Source organism: Passer domesticus, chromosome 1, assembly GCF_036417665.1.
Source record: "Passer domesticus isolate bPasDom1 chromosome 1, bPasDom1.hap1, whole genome shotgun sequence".
In the NCBI taxonomy this organism is placed as follows: Eukaryota; Metazoa; Chordata; class Aves; order Passeriformes; family Passeridae; genus Passer; species Passer domesticus.
Window position 1 is genome coordinate 67,800,110 of NC_087474.1, and position 16,087 is coordinate 67,816,196.

The 16,087-nt window shown below is 42.5% G+C and overlaps 1 protein-coding gene across 6 annotated transcripts in view; it reads right to left on the bottom strand.

Moving 5' to 3' along the window:
• The window catches only part of NFATC1 (nuclear factor of activated T cells 1), a 110,494-nt gene that overhangs the window by 43,647 nt on the left and 50,760 nt on the right, over positions 1–16,087 (bottom strand). For all 6 annotated transcript variants that reach the window (XM_064422451.1, XM_064422430.1, XM_064422408.1 and 3 more), the window contains exons 7-8: positions 2,556–2,611; positions 1,194–1,326 (exon numbers count right to left, since the gene is read on the bottom strand). In XM_064422451.1, the coding sequence (XP_064278521.1) occupies positions 1,194–1,326; positions 2,556–2,611 (189 nt within the window). The remainder of the gene's footprint in view (positions 1–1,193; positions 1,327–2,555; positions 2,612–16,087) is intronic.

Genomic DNA, 16,087 nt, shown 5'->3' on the forward strand with positions numbered 1-16,087 from the left:
TACCTGACTGCCTCAACAACTGATTTTTGTTGCTGAAAAGTGTTGTGGAAGAGAATAACAACTCTTTTTCTTTCCAATTTAAGAGATGAACAGTCTTTAAATGTACAGACATCCCCACTGGGAATGAAGTTTGCATAAGTAGGCTGATTCAGTGAAGCATAGCTACACAGAACATATGCAATAAGTTCTCCGTTGCCATGTCAGGCTTCCTGTACTCTTATTTTTAATTTAAGTCCCAATAAAAGTGCACGCATGCTAACTGGGTGAAATTGCAAATGTGTACTTTATGGGATTTCACCTACAAAAAGTTAGCATGTCTCTTCAAGTCATGTGGCATGACTTGAATATGGCTTTGTTGGTATTTCCCACAGAAGGATTATTTTTGCTTGGAAAGTCTACAAAAAAGCATAGCTTAATATTTTTTTCTAATTCCTCTTGCTTTCCAAATGACAACAACAAAACAACTACCTTTCTTTTTCTGCTTTCCCCCAGCGTGTTCTTGGTAAAAAAAGCCATTTCAAATAATAATTTTTAAAAAATCTGAATTTACTATCTATTAAAATCTTCATACAAGCCTGCTTGGAATTCAGCTATCATGAGTGACTTTATTGTCACTTCACAGCTACCCATATAAGATAAAAAAAAAAAAAAATTGTCACATGTTTCTGAATATTTCCCATCCATGAAGCATTTTACACGGAGCATTCCGATCTCTACCCGCGTTGTCCATCTCAATGTTCACTCTGTGCAAGGCAGCAAGGTGCGAGATGACTGCAAGGGGAACCCACACACCATCTCCAGCTCAGAGCCCAGCATGCTTAAAATATTGTGGTGTGAATTTAGAAATGTTATTTGAATGCAATTTACCCTCTGGGGTTAGAAAGGGTTGACAGCAGCTTAACAGAGAGCTCAGTGCCTTCACAAGCATCTGAGTTTGTGCTGTGGCTCTTCATCTCCCAAAAGTTGAAGTCCTTGTTTCAACAGGCCTCTGCCACCAATGAAAATGGAAATAATCTGCAGAGGTGGTGTCTTGTATGGGCAGTAGAGACAAAGGCAGCTCTCCTGGATTCGTTCTCACTCCCATAGCACCAGGTATACTTCCAAAATATTCAAATTACTAAAGAATTATTACAACCATGTATCATCATTATCTCTCACTTTTACTAGCAGAGATAAGGAATTTGTTTTGTTACCATTAGCAGGAAGATAGGTGAAAAGCTGGTACTGGCTTCTCTTTCTTTTCCCGTTGCAGACATAGAAGTTGACTTGAACAGGGCTGGTAATTCTCTGATTGCGGAAAGGGGGTATCTCAACCACCAATGAATTCTGCAAAAGCAACAATTCAGAAAGTCAAGGCACAACTAAGGCAGTCTAGCTGTACAATAGTATTGAAAAGCTAGCCCCAGGAAGGAAGAGAAACACTCTCTGAAGGGAAACTGGTGGCTTTGTGGGCAAGGATGGCTTCCCACCATGCCCAGTGTCCTTGCCAAGGACTCTAGAAGTGGGGTAATTATTTTAGTATGGCTCAGATCTTTACAAAATCACTAGCCCTTACTTCTTCCCTTTGGACAGCAAATATGATACTGCATATGCACAAGACTCTATCCAGCCTGCCTCTGTCAAGAATCTGGGACCACAATCAAATTGTGGTCTCTAACTGAGCAGGAGAAAGCACAACAGCTCGGTTGGCAGGTCATCCCTGATGTATCTGAACCTAACAATATTTCCTTTAAAAGGCATTAGGACAGCATTACTCAAATATTTCCATTTTCGACAGTGAAATATATTTTAAAATAACAACTCAGGGAGTTTTAAGCATGCTAGCTTCTGTGGATGGGAGAGTCATTGTTGCAACAGTGCAACATGAAAAAGGGCTGGAGAATGTGCAAATGATCTTCCACTGTCAGAAACCAAATACTCCTGCATGGGGCTAAGGAATGACTTAGCTTCTAGGGCATCAACTCACACATATGCACAGTGAATCTGCAATGACCATCAAAACCTCCCTTGGCGCTTTTGGAAAGAGTAACAGGGAATTCTCTTCTTAGCATTTAGCCTGAATTTGGCTGAGATCTTTAAATTGTTTGCCTGCAGGTTTGCAAGTATTGCATATGCCTGCAGACGTGGAATAGTGGATGCACTTCCCACTTAGAGTCATAGCTGGGGGAGCCACACTTCTCCAATGTGGAGCTGATATCCTGTGAGGGGACTCATGTTTGTCCTGCTGAAGAGAGGAAAGCCAAGGAAAATTATCAGAAATTGCTTTGGGAGCAGCAGAAAGAACTGACCCCGCAAGACAAAAGATGAGCAGATGGAACTGGCCCATCCTGGACAATGAAAAAATATTTTCCAAATGGTCTCTCCTACTTTTGGGATATTTTCCAGCGAAGGCTTTTTACCCCATGCTCACGTTAAAGAAAGATTTCCAGGAGGGGAGGCCTAAGTACTTGTTCTGTTTCAGTGCCAAAGCCTTGGAAATCCCTCTTTAGCAACAGTGCTGGAGAAGGCAATATATATTTTTCATCTTGATGTTAAAATATTTAAGGCAGACTTACTGGCTTGCACATTTCTTTGTCGGTTTTGGCTTCCATTTCCCACACATGGTGACCATCTACAAGACAAAAGAAAAAGATATCTAGTTCTTTCCTTTTTTCCTTTCCCAAGCCAAGAAAGGAACAACTTTCACAAAAACAATCTCTCTGAAGGGGCACTGCTTATGTGAAAAGGAGCTCTCACAATGCATTGCCCAAAGCATTGCCCAACTAAGAGACCATCTGGGTCACCTGTGACAGGAGCCCCTTCAGCTTTTCTGAAGGGAAGAACCACAATCCAGAGTGAATGATACCATGACGGGGGGCAGCCACTGAGACTTTGCTCTGCCACTAGCCTGGACAAAATATGCAACTGTTCTACATCTCAATTTGCTGAACTTTCAGACAACATTACTCATACTTATTTTGAACACTACCCAGGCTCTAAGTCATATTCAATATTAATATTAAACAATACAAAAAGTAAGGTAGCATTAAGGAAGCTACTCAACCATGCACGATTTGATTTTAACATACTCCTAGTCTGGCTTGTCATAATTCTGCTACTTGGGTCAAAAGGCAAAGCCATATGCTTGGAAACACAACTTTAGACTCCATTTTGAAGTTGGTTTTGTTCAGCTACTGTGGTCCCACTTCTGGAGCTGCTTTTAGTGGTGTGTTGGGGCCTTCAAATTTACCGAATTTCTGTTTTCACGCAAACATAGATTTAAGCCACAACTATAACTTCTTCTGGGAACATGTTTTCTGGGGGAAACTGACTTTGTCCAGTCAATTTTCCTGCACATTACTGATACAGAAATCACTGGAAAACAAGGTGAACTTTTATTTCCTTGCATCTTCAGATCTCAATAGGAAAGAAATGAAAAAAGTAATACAGAATGTAAGGTTTCCATTCTGAAGGCCTAGAAAAACACAAATGAAAGGCCATAAGCAGACTGCTGGATAATCTGGACAGTGGAGACACATGCAGCTTCACGAGTCCCACCAGATGTTACTGAAATGAAGTGGAAATGGAGACTTTATGTCATCTCTTTTGTACATTTATTGAAGCATTGGGACATGCAAATGCAAATATTTGTTATTTTGAACTTCGTCACATGGATGTGGGCCTGCCTTAGAAAAACAGCCCTCTGAAAGGTAAAAGAGTGAATGGCACTTTTTCTTTTTCTTTTTCATGGCCAGGATGGAGGTGATGCATTTAGAACTGTCTGATTTATTACAAATGTCTGTAAATAATATTTTTGTGTACAGCTGTCCTACTGTGAAAGGAATGCTGCTGAGGGACTATCCCCAGTGATTGTTTTAATGTCCAAAACCCTTTTCTCTTAAATGTATAGAAAAAAGCACAACATGAAGGCTGCAGCACAAATACCACAGTGAATTTGGCAGGTCTTTATAGAAAAACAATTAGCAGATCTACCCTCAGTTTCTTCCTACATTTTAACCTATGATGCTGGAAGAGGAATCCCTTTAATTGGTACTGCCACATTCAGCTGCAGGGAGAGAAGGAGCAGCCAGACTGTGCTTGAGACTCCTTAACGATGCCTTTGGAGAGTGCCAGAATTGAAGTAGGCTTCTTGGGAGGACTGGCAATCACTTCACAATTTATCCAACAGATGCTTCCCCTGGGCTGTCAGTAGAAAACCCTGACCAAAATTCGGCAAGCCAAGACACATCCCCTGTCTGGGAGCAGCTTCCTTTATCTCCATCCTCTGTAGCACTCCCTCCCTACCCCTAATTAATTCAACCAGCTATAAAAGCAACACAACGCTGACACTATCACACATTTTGCGAAATATGGGAACTTCTGCTTTGGAAGGGGCTTGCTGGGCTGTTTTTATTTAAACCTACAGACGTCCAGACTAGTAGTTAACATGTGTTCAATTTGCCTTTGTAAATGGATTACCAGAAGTTCAGGTTTTTTGCTATGTTTAATTTGTGCTTTGCAAGACGAACGATCTGATTCAGGTTTCTGGTTTTTATTTCCTGCCGATACTTCAGGAAAATTCAAAATGACTCCTCTCCAGCTATTCTTTCAATTATTTCATGCAGCACTGCCTTTATGCATTTTTAAAATTTTTATGATGACAAAAGGAGTTTGTTCAGAAATATTTTAGATGCTGTAATCTAAACTATTATAAAAATAAAAAATCCAGAGCCGTGGCTCGTCTTTGGAAGCTAGGAAGAACAATACGGGTTTTACTCCAAGAAATTCCCTTGGGACTGTCCAGACCATAGGCAACTGAGGGGAAAGGGAAGAGAAGGAAGAAGTAGGGAATAGACAACTCATTAACACCTAGTGACATTTCATTTAACAAAATACAGGGAGCAAAAGTTGTTATGAAGCAAGAGACCAAAAAAAAGAAAAAAAGAAAAAAAAAAGAAAGACAATTCCTCATATTACGTCTGGTGAACCAAGAGGGAAATCTCAACGCCCACGGACTGGGACCAGCTCCAGGAGGGAAACCTTAGACCACTACGTCAACCTTTTACAGTAAACATGTTTTGCAGGTTTAAACAGTTCAGCTGAAATTAAAAAAAGAAAAAAAAGAAAAAAAAAGGAATAATGGCTTTGGAATGGTTTGTGGGAGTCCTAAGCCTCAAGATAGTCCGTCTATGCTGGAGAAAATGGTTTTACCCCAGTGCCCATCCACTGGGGAGCCTGGCGAGCAGGCGGGATGCCGCCTCCTGTCAGCGTGTGCTGGAGGAGCGAGGGCTGCTCGCCCACAAAAGTTTCCATTGTACGCCTGCCACATCTGCAGCTACGCGCCTGGTCTGGGCCCGAGGCAACTCCCTCCTGGCCGCCAGCCAACCCAAGTACACCAGAGCAATTTATACCTTTCCAAAATGCAAATAATTCAAATTACAGACATAACACAAAGCTGAAGCAGACACATTTCAGGCATTCCCGTTAAAGTTTGCTCTCTGGAATTACCGTACCCAAATGGGCAGTTGTTATACAGGGAGGGGGGGGAGATGGAGTCAGGAGAGGAAGGAGAGGAGGAGGCACGAAGGAAAAGGGAGAAAATGGCTTTTCCAAAGGTCTTATTTCATTCCCTTTCATTTCACTATTTACTTTTACGAAGTAATAAGAAGTGTCTTCTCCAAACCAAATGCCTGGCTTTGTTTTGGCGTTTTTAAGATTTATAGTGCAATATTTTGAAAAGAAAGACAGTTCTTTATATAGCTAAAAAGCTGGGTCAATGTATTATAGCAGTGCCTTACGTTTTGTGAGGGCTTTTTTACCAAATGGAAATAATCCCAAAACATCCATGTGCGGAACGGCAGGGCAGCAGCCCTGCAGAGTCCCTGGTGGAGTGCCCTGCTCTCTCAGTGCCAGCAGCAACAGCTATTAACCCAACAGAGCCAAGGCTTCAACAGGGGACCACGCACAGGCTGGATGAATGACCCTCGAATCCCACCTCCTCCAAAGAGACAGTGGTAGTGCTGGGGGAAGGAGAAGCTGCTTCACCCGCTCTCCATAGGCTGGAGGCTGTGCTGACAGGTGGCCATCAGCACTACTGCCAGCTGAAGACACCAGGTTGGTCAGGAAGCCTGACATTTACAGACCCATCCCTGTTATTTATAGCCATCCCTGCTCTGTGTGTGCTTCACCACCATCCGCCTTGTTTTCTTCGTCGCTGTGTAACTTGAAGCACCTGGGATTGCTAATGACGAAAATGCTGTGAACCTACATGTTATGTGGGGTGGATTTTCAGCTCTGCAAGGCATAAACACCCTGTTTTAACATGGGGTGGCTGAACGGTGAATGGGCCTTTGTAGCCCGCTCTTATCGGCCGCTCGCTCCAGCGTTGAAGGAAACTGCGCACAAGTCCAGAAGTAAAAATACTCTAATTCATCAGGGAATTCCCTGCAGCATGAGTCACCAAGCGGCTTCCCCACCACACCCAGCTACAAGATTTCCACATAAAAAGGCACTGTAAAGGTCTGTTTTAACACAGAAGCAGGGCTAAAAAGTAGTTGTGTAAATCTAGCAGATTCAGTTATTCACCCATAGAGCCTTGCAGACCATGGCTACAAATTTTCCTCGTGGAATAGCAACACAAGGAGCTGTAAAGACTTTCCAAAGACATTTTTGTAGCATCTTCCCCACATCATTGCCCATGCAGAGAGATCCCCTGGGGTTTCTAGGGCTGGATTTACCTTTGTGTCTCAGGGAACTGCAAGCATAGTGTCAGGGGTTTGCAAGTTCAAAACAATCAAACCACCAGCATAACTTTCCAAAATGATGGATTGCAGAAAGTGGGAAGAATATACAAATGCAAAAAAACCTAAGCTTGGAAACTCAGGATGGTATAACATCTGGCAACCACTTAAATCTTGCCTCTATGAAATGGGCATAATGGGAACGTTCAGATATATTTAAGTCATTCCACTTTACTACAGGAGATTAAAACAGTCTATATTCTTTAGTGGACCTGTGTTCACTTGAGATATGAGAAGAATAGACATTATCTAGGATTTCACTGCCTATACACAGGGTACATTTTATATTCTTCCAGTCTGTGCTTCAAAACAGTTTGACTGCACTGGCTGCACTGTAAATCTGTATTTAAATACATTTATTCCAAGTAAAATGGTGAAACAAGCCCTACCCTCCCAAAGGAACCCACTACTTGATTAATGTGTTGTGAGATTACCCTGAACAATAATTCCTATGTTACAGCCCAGATTACTTTAACATGTCCACAACAGGCAGGCACAGATGCAATGCAGCATCACTTTGAGGTGCTCTGCAAAGGCTGTATTTGGCTCTAACTATGCATGTTTAAATCCCTGAGGAACTAAGAATTTGAAAGCTTTCAACTTGCACTGCTAGCCTTTGCCCCTGGTGAGTGCCCTGATGACACTGAGACGACTGATCTGTGAAGATGTTCAGAAGGAATGGATGGGTTTCTGTGCAAAGAAGAGGATGAAGACTATGGCAAAGTCTCATCATTCAGACTTAGCCATCCAGTTCTCTGCAGAGATGCCATCAGCTTCCAGGGGAAGGGCAGGTTGGACTGGCAATGAAAGAGGTGAGGAGGAAGCTCAGTTGCTTGGAGGACAGCACTCCCCAGGGCAGTCCTGGGCATGACCCACTGGCACCGTCTCACCAGCTGGCACTTATGGGTTGGCATAGGTGTACTGCTGCCAGATTTTGCAGGGGCAGCAGCCTTTTGGATTTGAGGATACCACAAGCAGTCAGGGCAGTTTTCTCAGCTGGTCCTGCAAACAATGTTTCTGCAGCTGGACACCAGCAAGGGAAGGGGATCCCACCAAGTGGGTGGGATTCTGCACCTATCCTGATACACAGGTGTACATCTTAAAGACATTGACAAGGGTCAGTCACTAAGGAGGAACCAACACCAGCCAAGCAGTCTGGCATGGGATGTACAGGGAAGATGGGGCAAGAGAACAATGAAATATTCAGAAATACAGTGTGTGCTAGCAGAAAGCAAGTATCTGAATTGCAAGTGGTCAGGACCTTTCTTCTGATCTCCTCAGTCTCATTTCCTTTGATCTCCTCAGGCACTTTGTTCTCCTGAGATCTCAGCCTCTTAGGGACCTGTGAGTAGCGAGATGCTTCCTAGTCCCAGAGCCGCCTTTAGAGCAGCTCTACCTCCTGGTGCAGCTCCAGTTGGTGCCATGGCCTGCCTACTGCCCAGCACATTGTCTCTGATTTCCTCTCCAGCCACCCTCATCTCTATTCTTTGCTCTTACACCACTTTTGCTATGAGACCACAGAGCTGGTCTGATTTTCACTTACTTTATTTCCCTCTTCCATGCCAGGAAGTCCCCCAGATGTTCTTCTGCCCTCCTCACAGCCTACTGTGCTGCTACAGAGACTTCCCTGCAGCTTTGCTTCCCATCCCTGGCAAGTCTGCTGGCATGCCCCTATCCATGTACGGCAGGGCTCAGGCATAACTGACCTATTTTTGTTTCCACATCAAAGGTGCTGTATTTGTTGGTGTCCTCTCACAAGCATTTTTGCAGCATATGTATTTTGTCCACTCCTTCAGCTATACATTTCTGCAGTATAGAGCTGAGTACCATGTAGACTTAGGTCTGTTTGCCATCAATATGACACTTTTTCTCCCTTCTTTACCTTGAATTAACAGTAAGAATGTCATGCAGCAAGCAGGTGTAAAAATCCAGCACAAAATGGATCTCACCGTACTTTGGAGTCAGTGCCAGACACGCGCTTCCTCTCTGGCTGCTCAGCTGGGCAAGCCAAAAGCTGAGGGACTCACTTTGCCTGAATGGTGAGGCCTTTTTAGCTGCCTTTTACCACAGTATGTCTAACAGACGCAATTATTCTGAGTTCCAGTGTTTGCAAATGAAATGTAATTTTAGTCCAGGTAATTAAAAGGAGGCACGGTGCTGACAACTGACAGATCGAGGTTCATTTTGAGCCAAAACCATTGGAAAGACCTGCCAGATACTATTTTCAGCAGAATGGAAGCTGGTTGTGCAATTTGTTCTCTCTGGCACCTCCCCCTATTCAAATTATCATTGGTCTGAGGGTTTTGTTTAATAACTTTAAGTAATTCCAGGTCTAAGACATACAACTTCCAAGTAAAACTGCAGCTTGACATCCCTGATAAATCTCTCTAGAGCAGGCAGGTCAAGCAAAGCACACCCAGCACAGCCACCCACCAGCAGTCATGACAGCACTTCACTCTGGTTTTGATTACATTCACGTCATCTCCTTGTCTTCACAATTTTACTTTCCTCTGGGAAACTCTAGTAGGCTGAACCTGTGACTCTGCAGCTGAAACTGAGTAAAATATTCCTGGTTCATCTTCTTCAGTCTAATCTGTCTCATATTTTCTCAGACTATTGGAGTAACGAACCTCACAGCCAGTTTAAATCAAGTTCCAAATTTTTCTTACATGAACAATTATTTTCCTCTACTTCTGTGCTGGATGCCAACATCACCACCTGTACTATAGCTACTTCTAATTATTTCTCATCTTGAGATGTAAATTTGATCCAAATGCTTTCAAATCTTCCTTCATTATTTTTTGAGACACAAACACTTCAACTCTATGACTGCAACTTCTCAACTTCCAGAAACTTCCCATTATGGCAACTCCTTGTGACTTTCTGGCAGATACTTTTGAAGAGCATTTTTAATTTTTTTCCATCACATTGTCCCCCTCACGTCTCTTTTCTTGTTTCTCTTGTCCAAGAAGGTCAAGCTTAATCTTAAGAGGTCCCTCCTGCTCTCCTTTGGTTTTCTGACTTGACATCAGCATCCCAGCAACAAGGCACACTTAGGAAACAATCTATCTCTCTATTCCTGTCTTAAATGTCATTGTATTTTCTTCCACATTGAAGGTGTAATCTTACTTCCTTAACAGACCTAAAAGGAACATGCTCCTCTTGCCTCAGGTCTCTCCACGTTTCCTCTGCTACCCATCTGAGACGCGGACCAATTCTTAATGATGTCAGGAAAGCAACAAGACACAAGTTGTCATTTTCCAAAAGAGGTAGGCATTCCCTCCAAAAACTAAGAACTTTGAAGGCATCCCCTTCACTTGTATTGGTTTACGTAGCAAGGTCTAGCTAGTGGCTGTGCTGCAGGGGTAGAGAAGATTCCAGAAGCTGCCCCCATGTCTGACAGAACCACTTCCTGATGGCTCCAAGATGGACCCTGAGCTGGCCAAACCTGAGCCCATCAGCAAAGCTGGCGGAACCTCTTTATCAACATACTTAAGAAGGGGGAAAAAACTGAAGCAGCTGTGAGAGAGGAGTGAGAATAAGTGAGAGGAACACCCCTGCAGCCCCCCGCCCCAAACAGTGAAAGAGGGGGAAGTGGTGCTCCAGCAGCCAGAACAGAGATTCCCCTGCAGCCTGTGGGGAAGACCACGGTGAGGCACCTGTGCTCCCACAGCCTATAGGGACAACCACACGAGAGCAGAGATCCACAGGCAGCCAGTCAGAGCCCATGCTCCTGGCAGGAGCTGCAGCCTGTGAAGGAGAACCCACGCAGAAGCAGGTTTTCTCAAAGGAATGATGTCTGCAGGGCACCCACGCTGAAGCAGGCTCTTCCTGAAGGACAGAACTTCGTGGAGAAGGCTCATGCTGAAGCAGTACATGAAGGACTGTCTGCCATGGGAGGATCCCGCACTGGAGCAAGGGCACAGTACAGGAAGGAAGCAATGGTAAAGAGGAGCTGTTTTGGACTGACCAAAGCCTCCATTCCCTGATCCTGTGTGCCACTCAGGGAGAGGAAATAGAAGTCAGGAATGAAGGAGTGAAGTTCAGCTTGGGAAGGGAAGCAAGGGTAAAGGTGGTTTTCAGTTTTACCTTTGTTTTTCACTATCCTACTCTATTTTTAATTGACAACAAATGACTTCCCCCAAATGGAGCCCATTTTACCTGTGACAGTAACTGATATGCAATCTCCCTGTCTTTACTTTGACTCATGAGATTTTTCATCTTATTTTCTCCCCCCTGTCCTGGGGGGAGAGAGGAGGAGGAGTGAGAGACCCACTTGGTGCGCATCAGGCATCCAGCCAAGGTCAACCTACCATACTTCTTTCCTCCACTGTCTTTAGGCACTGATAACTTCATTAGAATCAGATTTCCTGTAAGGGCTGTGAATTCCTGTGTGTTTGGACAGACAGTCCTACTAGAACAGTAACAGTAAAAACTGTTTGAAATCTTGGATTAGTTGTAAAAGTTCAGAGACAAAGCTTTGATTGCACAGATACAGCTGCTTGAAGCCACTTAGTCTGGAAGATATGAAAGAATAAACATGAAGCATTCAGCCACATTTTCTATAATAATAAAAAAATGTACAGGATTACTCTGACAAGTGACTTTTGAGACCATGTGGTTATTCCTTATTTCTTTGTTGTCCACAGTAAGTATCTGTGATTGATTGATCTCATTCTTCACTGCGAGAGCAACACCCTGGATGAGACTTGCTGCTTCTGACACCATCTCATGTGTATGGCTGCTGTCCCACTCTGTCTTCACCATTCCCTAGACTAAACAGCCAGGAAAAACTGAAACGTGCTGACATTTCCTACAAGCTGCATCACTACTCCTCTGTGCGCGTGAAAGGGTTCCACCATCAAATGACTCCAGCATCTGATGACACAATTCGCCTAAGGATATATATTTCTGGGCAGTGGCCAGAAACCCCTTCAGCTATCAATACATCTCTAGGATCTAGGTTCAAGTGACCTTCATATGAACTCCATGCTCTCAACTTGTATGCCTTTGAAGTTTCCAGTTTATCTAGTTTCCCGAATTTCTAACCTCACTGCGCATGAGTCAGCATGCAATTGCTCACTGCCAACTGGAACGTGTGTCCTGAACTCGGATAAACAGACAGATAAAGAAAAAATTAAGTAGTATCTGTCTATCTGACTAGAGGGGGAAAGAGAGTTTTGCCACTTGCTTATTTATTACGTGAGCTACAGTATGATTACTGGTGTGAAACATGACCCCTTTTTGGCCAGTTGCCCCCCAAACTGCTACTGGCAATGGAAAGAGCAATGGAAAGATCTCTGAGAATGTGAGATCTTTTACCACGTGAACCTCTGCCAAGACTCAGGTCACCCATCTCACCATCCCATCACATCACGTCAAAACAGACTCCAAACCCTAAGCTCCACAGCGTATCTGAGTCAAACCAAAAAGCCCACATGCTTCCTCAACACATCCGTTCCATTCACATGCTACTCAAATGTTTTGTCAACATATCACTTTCCAGAACTTTTTGTATGTTTTGCTGAAGCTAAAGTACTGTGGTTGAGTTACCTGCCATGTCACAAGGTAAATTCTGCTCACACAACGTGTGGGAAACAGAACTGAATTTATAAGACTGACAATTGTACCTTAAGGCAGCAACTGATTGTTTCTAGTTTTTGCCAGAGACAGAGAAATTTGAGAGGAACAAAAAAACTGTGAAATGCTGGAGTGGACAGTTATATTAATCCAGCTTCCTTCTTCTCTGAATCACATTTTTCTTGTGCAAAAATTCAGCCGACTAAGCTCAACCACACATCTAACAGGAGGCAAACTGTTACGTTTTCCCATCTGAAATACTCACAGAAAGTTATGATTTCCTTTGGCATAAATATATTTTAAAAGTTGTATTAGTGATTTCACCCAGTTATCTTTCATCTGCCCTAGTTATAACTACTACACATCAACACCTTCATGTTCTAAGAGCAAAACCTGTTCAGCAGGGAGGAGGAACAGTTTTGACAGAAAAATCCATTTAACAAAACAAAAACAACAGCAGAATGAAGAATTTGAAGCAATAACTAAATCTGAAAAGCTTCCTCATTGTTTGATAATACTCAAAAAGAAAAATCCCTGGAGGAAATGTTGCTTACATGTGTTTATTTCACCATCTTTCAGGAACTTTGAGTGTCAAAGACTTTGAGTACAATTGCTGAGGATATTATGCAATTAGGTTACAGAACTGTGTAGGTGCCAGGATTACTGTTGAAGTCTGAGTAATTAACAAGTTGTTCAAAACTGTTGAAGTCTCTAAGTCTGGACTTAAGAGACATTGTGAACACTACAAATGTCTATCAAAGAGAGTGATGCATCTTCAGGGAGGGGCATTTGTTACAGGGAAGATCAGACACAGCCTTTGACCAGGACAAAATGGCTCTCAACATTAACAGCCCAGAGTCAAAGTACCAAAGTCAGTGTTATTTGAGAAAGTAATCCCATAGTAAAGTTGAGTGTTACATTTCTGCCTTTTCACTCTTTAAAACCCTTGCTCTGAGCTCTCATCACTAAGCACACAAGCAAAGAAATGGGTTTGGAGCTCTGACTTGACTAGTGGCAACTCAACCCTATGATAATTAATAATAATAATAATAATAATAATAATAATAATAATAATAATAATAATAATACATCCAATGACCATTTCTGCCCATAGGTCACAAATTGATTATAAAGATTTCGTCAGTTTAACCTGATCTTTTAGGCATGTCTAGACTTGGCCAAATCTGTGAAGTCTGGAAATACTTGAGTTAGTTCCAATGTTAAAAGCTACAGAAGTGAAGAGCGATTTTTGAGCAAGGAGAGATTTTCAAGGTAGTCTAACTTTTTCAGATCTCAATACGAGACTTTTTCTAACCCCCAAAACACTCTTTTTATTGAAAATATCCTACAGCATGCCAGGAGCTATAATCCAGAATTTACCATAACGTACCCATAATTTTCCTGTGCATTTCCCCTTGGGATACTGGGTTTGTGTCTTATCACTGAGCTTTCACTCATCAGTTACATGATACATTTTGTGGACCGAGGGATGAAAAACAGGATTTTTTCAGTGCAGTGATCAGTTTTATAGATCACTGATCATAATCTGATATACTGAGAGCCAGTGTCTGGTCGTTTTGGTTAGTTCGGGTTTTGTGCTTAGTAGCTCATTACCTTTAAAAACTTAGCTTTGAAAACAGTGTTTGCAGAAAGCATTATCAAAAAACGGTTGCTGATAGATATGCAATCCCTAAAACACACTCTTTAAGCATCTCTACTTTTTCTGAACTTTCCTCAAGATTTTTGTTGCCTGGTACATTTATAATCTACAAATAAAATAAAAAGTTTTAAAGTTTTAAGTAACTAAGTCAGTCTTCCGTTATAAATCCAGATCATTATCCACGCAGATGCAAATGTTAACAGGAAGCATTTTCATTCCTAGCCAAACAATTCCTGCCATAGCTAGCAAATACCAATTTCATTTCACCTACTTTTGTAACTAAAATGCACACCTTGCTGCCACATCAACCCCCAGCCTACAGACATCAAGGGACCTGGCCAGTAAGGAGTTGCAGACTTTTCAATATTTTACGAAGTACTGATTCTTCTGGTGACAAACAGACAGGTGTTGGCCATCCTCAACGTTGGCACTCAACAACCATGACATGCACAAGACACTTCTGAACCTCAGGAAGAGAAACACATGACTACAAAGAGAGACAGAAAGTGAAAGGAGATAAGAAAAAAAAAAATTATTAGTGTAATTTTTAAGCAAAATCATTGTGGGACTCTCCAGTCTAAAGAAATTCTGAATTTAAAAGATCTCAGAATTTGAATTGAATTGAACCTCTTGAAGTACATTTAACATTCATATTTTCACTACTACTAGGTTTCTTCGACAGTCATTTTATACCATTGCTCATCACTGGAAAATATGATCTGATGTGCAAGCAACAGAATATTGCACAAAATCTGGCAAAATAAGGCCTCACATCAGTGCGCAAGAACTTTTTTATGGTACTGTAGAATCTTGAGCAAATTTTAGTCCACTTCTGAACACTCATTATTTATCCAAAGGGGTGCCTTGTGCCTGACCTCACCATGAGGGGTTCTCCTTCCAGAGAAGGTCCTCACAGCGCTTCTCCTGTGGTGCTGTCAGTGTGCCATGCCTTCACCCCCCTAGATACCCCATTTTCCCTGTGTGAGACAGAGTCACAGGGCTGCAAAGTTTGTTTTGCTCTGTTTCATATGCTTCTTGGCTGAACAGCAGCTAGCAAGGGGTTAAGCTAAAAGCAGGAAGCCACTGCCGCCCCAGCAGAAAGATTGATTTGATCATTCTTCAGGGATTCCCTCTTGTATGAGTCACTGCTCAGACTGACTCCCCCACCAAAGGAGGCCAGGATAATGCCATTCCTCCGGAGACTACAACAGCTGAGGGCTAGCCCTGAAGACTGAAAGCTTGGGATGCATGCTTGGAAAAACATTCAGCAGACCACAATGCACTCAGCAGACGTAGGGAAAGCTGGGGAAAGAAAAGGCAAACAAAAAGTGTTCTCAAACTCCTTTCATTATCCAATTAAGTATGCAGACTAGGAGGAATTAGACAAGCTCCAGGAGACTGCCTCTCAGCTTGGGGACTCTGCTTGAGAAGGACTGAAGACATGAGTTGACGTAGTACAATATTTAAATTTTATACAAAAGATACATTTTCTTTACGAGCACAATGATCTATTACTTTGATCTATTACTCTGTAATAGCTGTGTTTGGCTGCTACCTACTAGGAACGTGATTAACATTCCAAATTCAAAAACAAAAGTGGTTATAGCAGCAAAACTAATGAATGTCTCCAGCTAATCATAGAGCTTCATAACCAGCATTCTTAAGAGAAAGAGAAACTATGCTGGTGCTCCTTCTCTTGACCTACTTTCACTGATGTTCAAGAGCTGAAAGGGAAAGAAACACCCCATGCTGATTTACAAAAGTGAAGGCTGCTAATGCTTGTTCATTTGACATTAAATACAGTGACTGTTCAAAAATCCAGCCAGAGCAATCTGCCACCAAGGTAATGATACATTGCTCTTGTTTGCTTCTGATGCATCGAGCTGTGTGAGGCAGCATAGCACACAAACCATGGAAGCATTAAAAATTGCTCAGCCCAGATTAGCCAGCAGCTTTGCTTTTAGTGTGTAATTTCTACTGACACGATTATTGCAGCTCCTGGAGACACTACACTGACTCTAAGGGCTCAGCCCCTGAAGGCCGTACTGCCCTGCAACTGCAACAAATG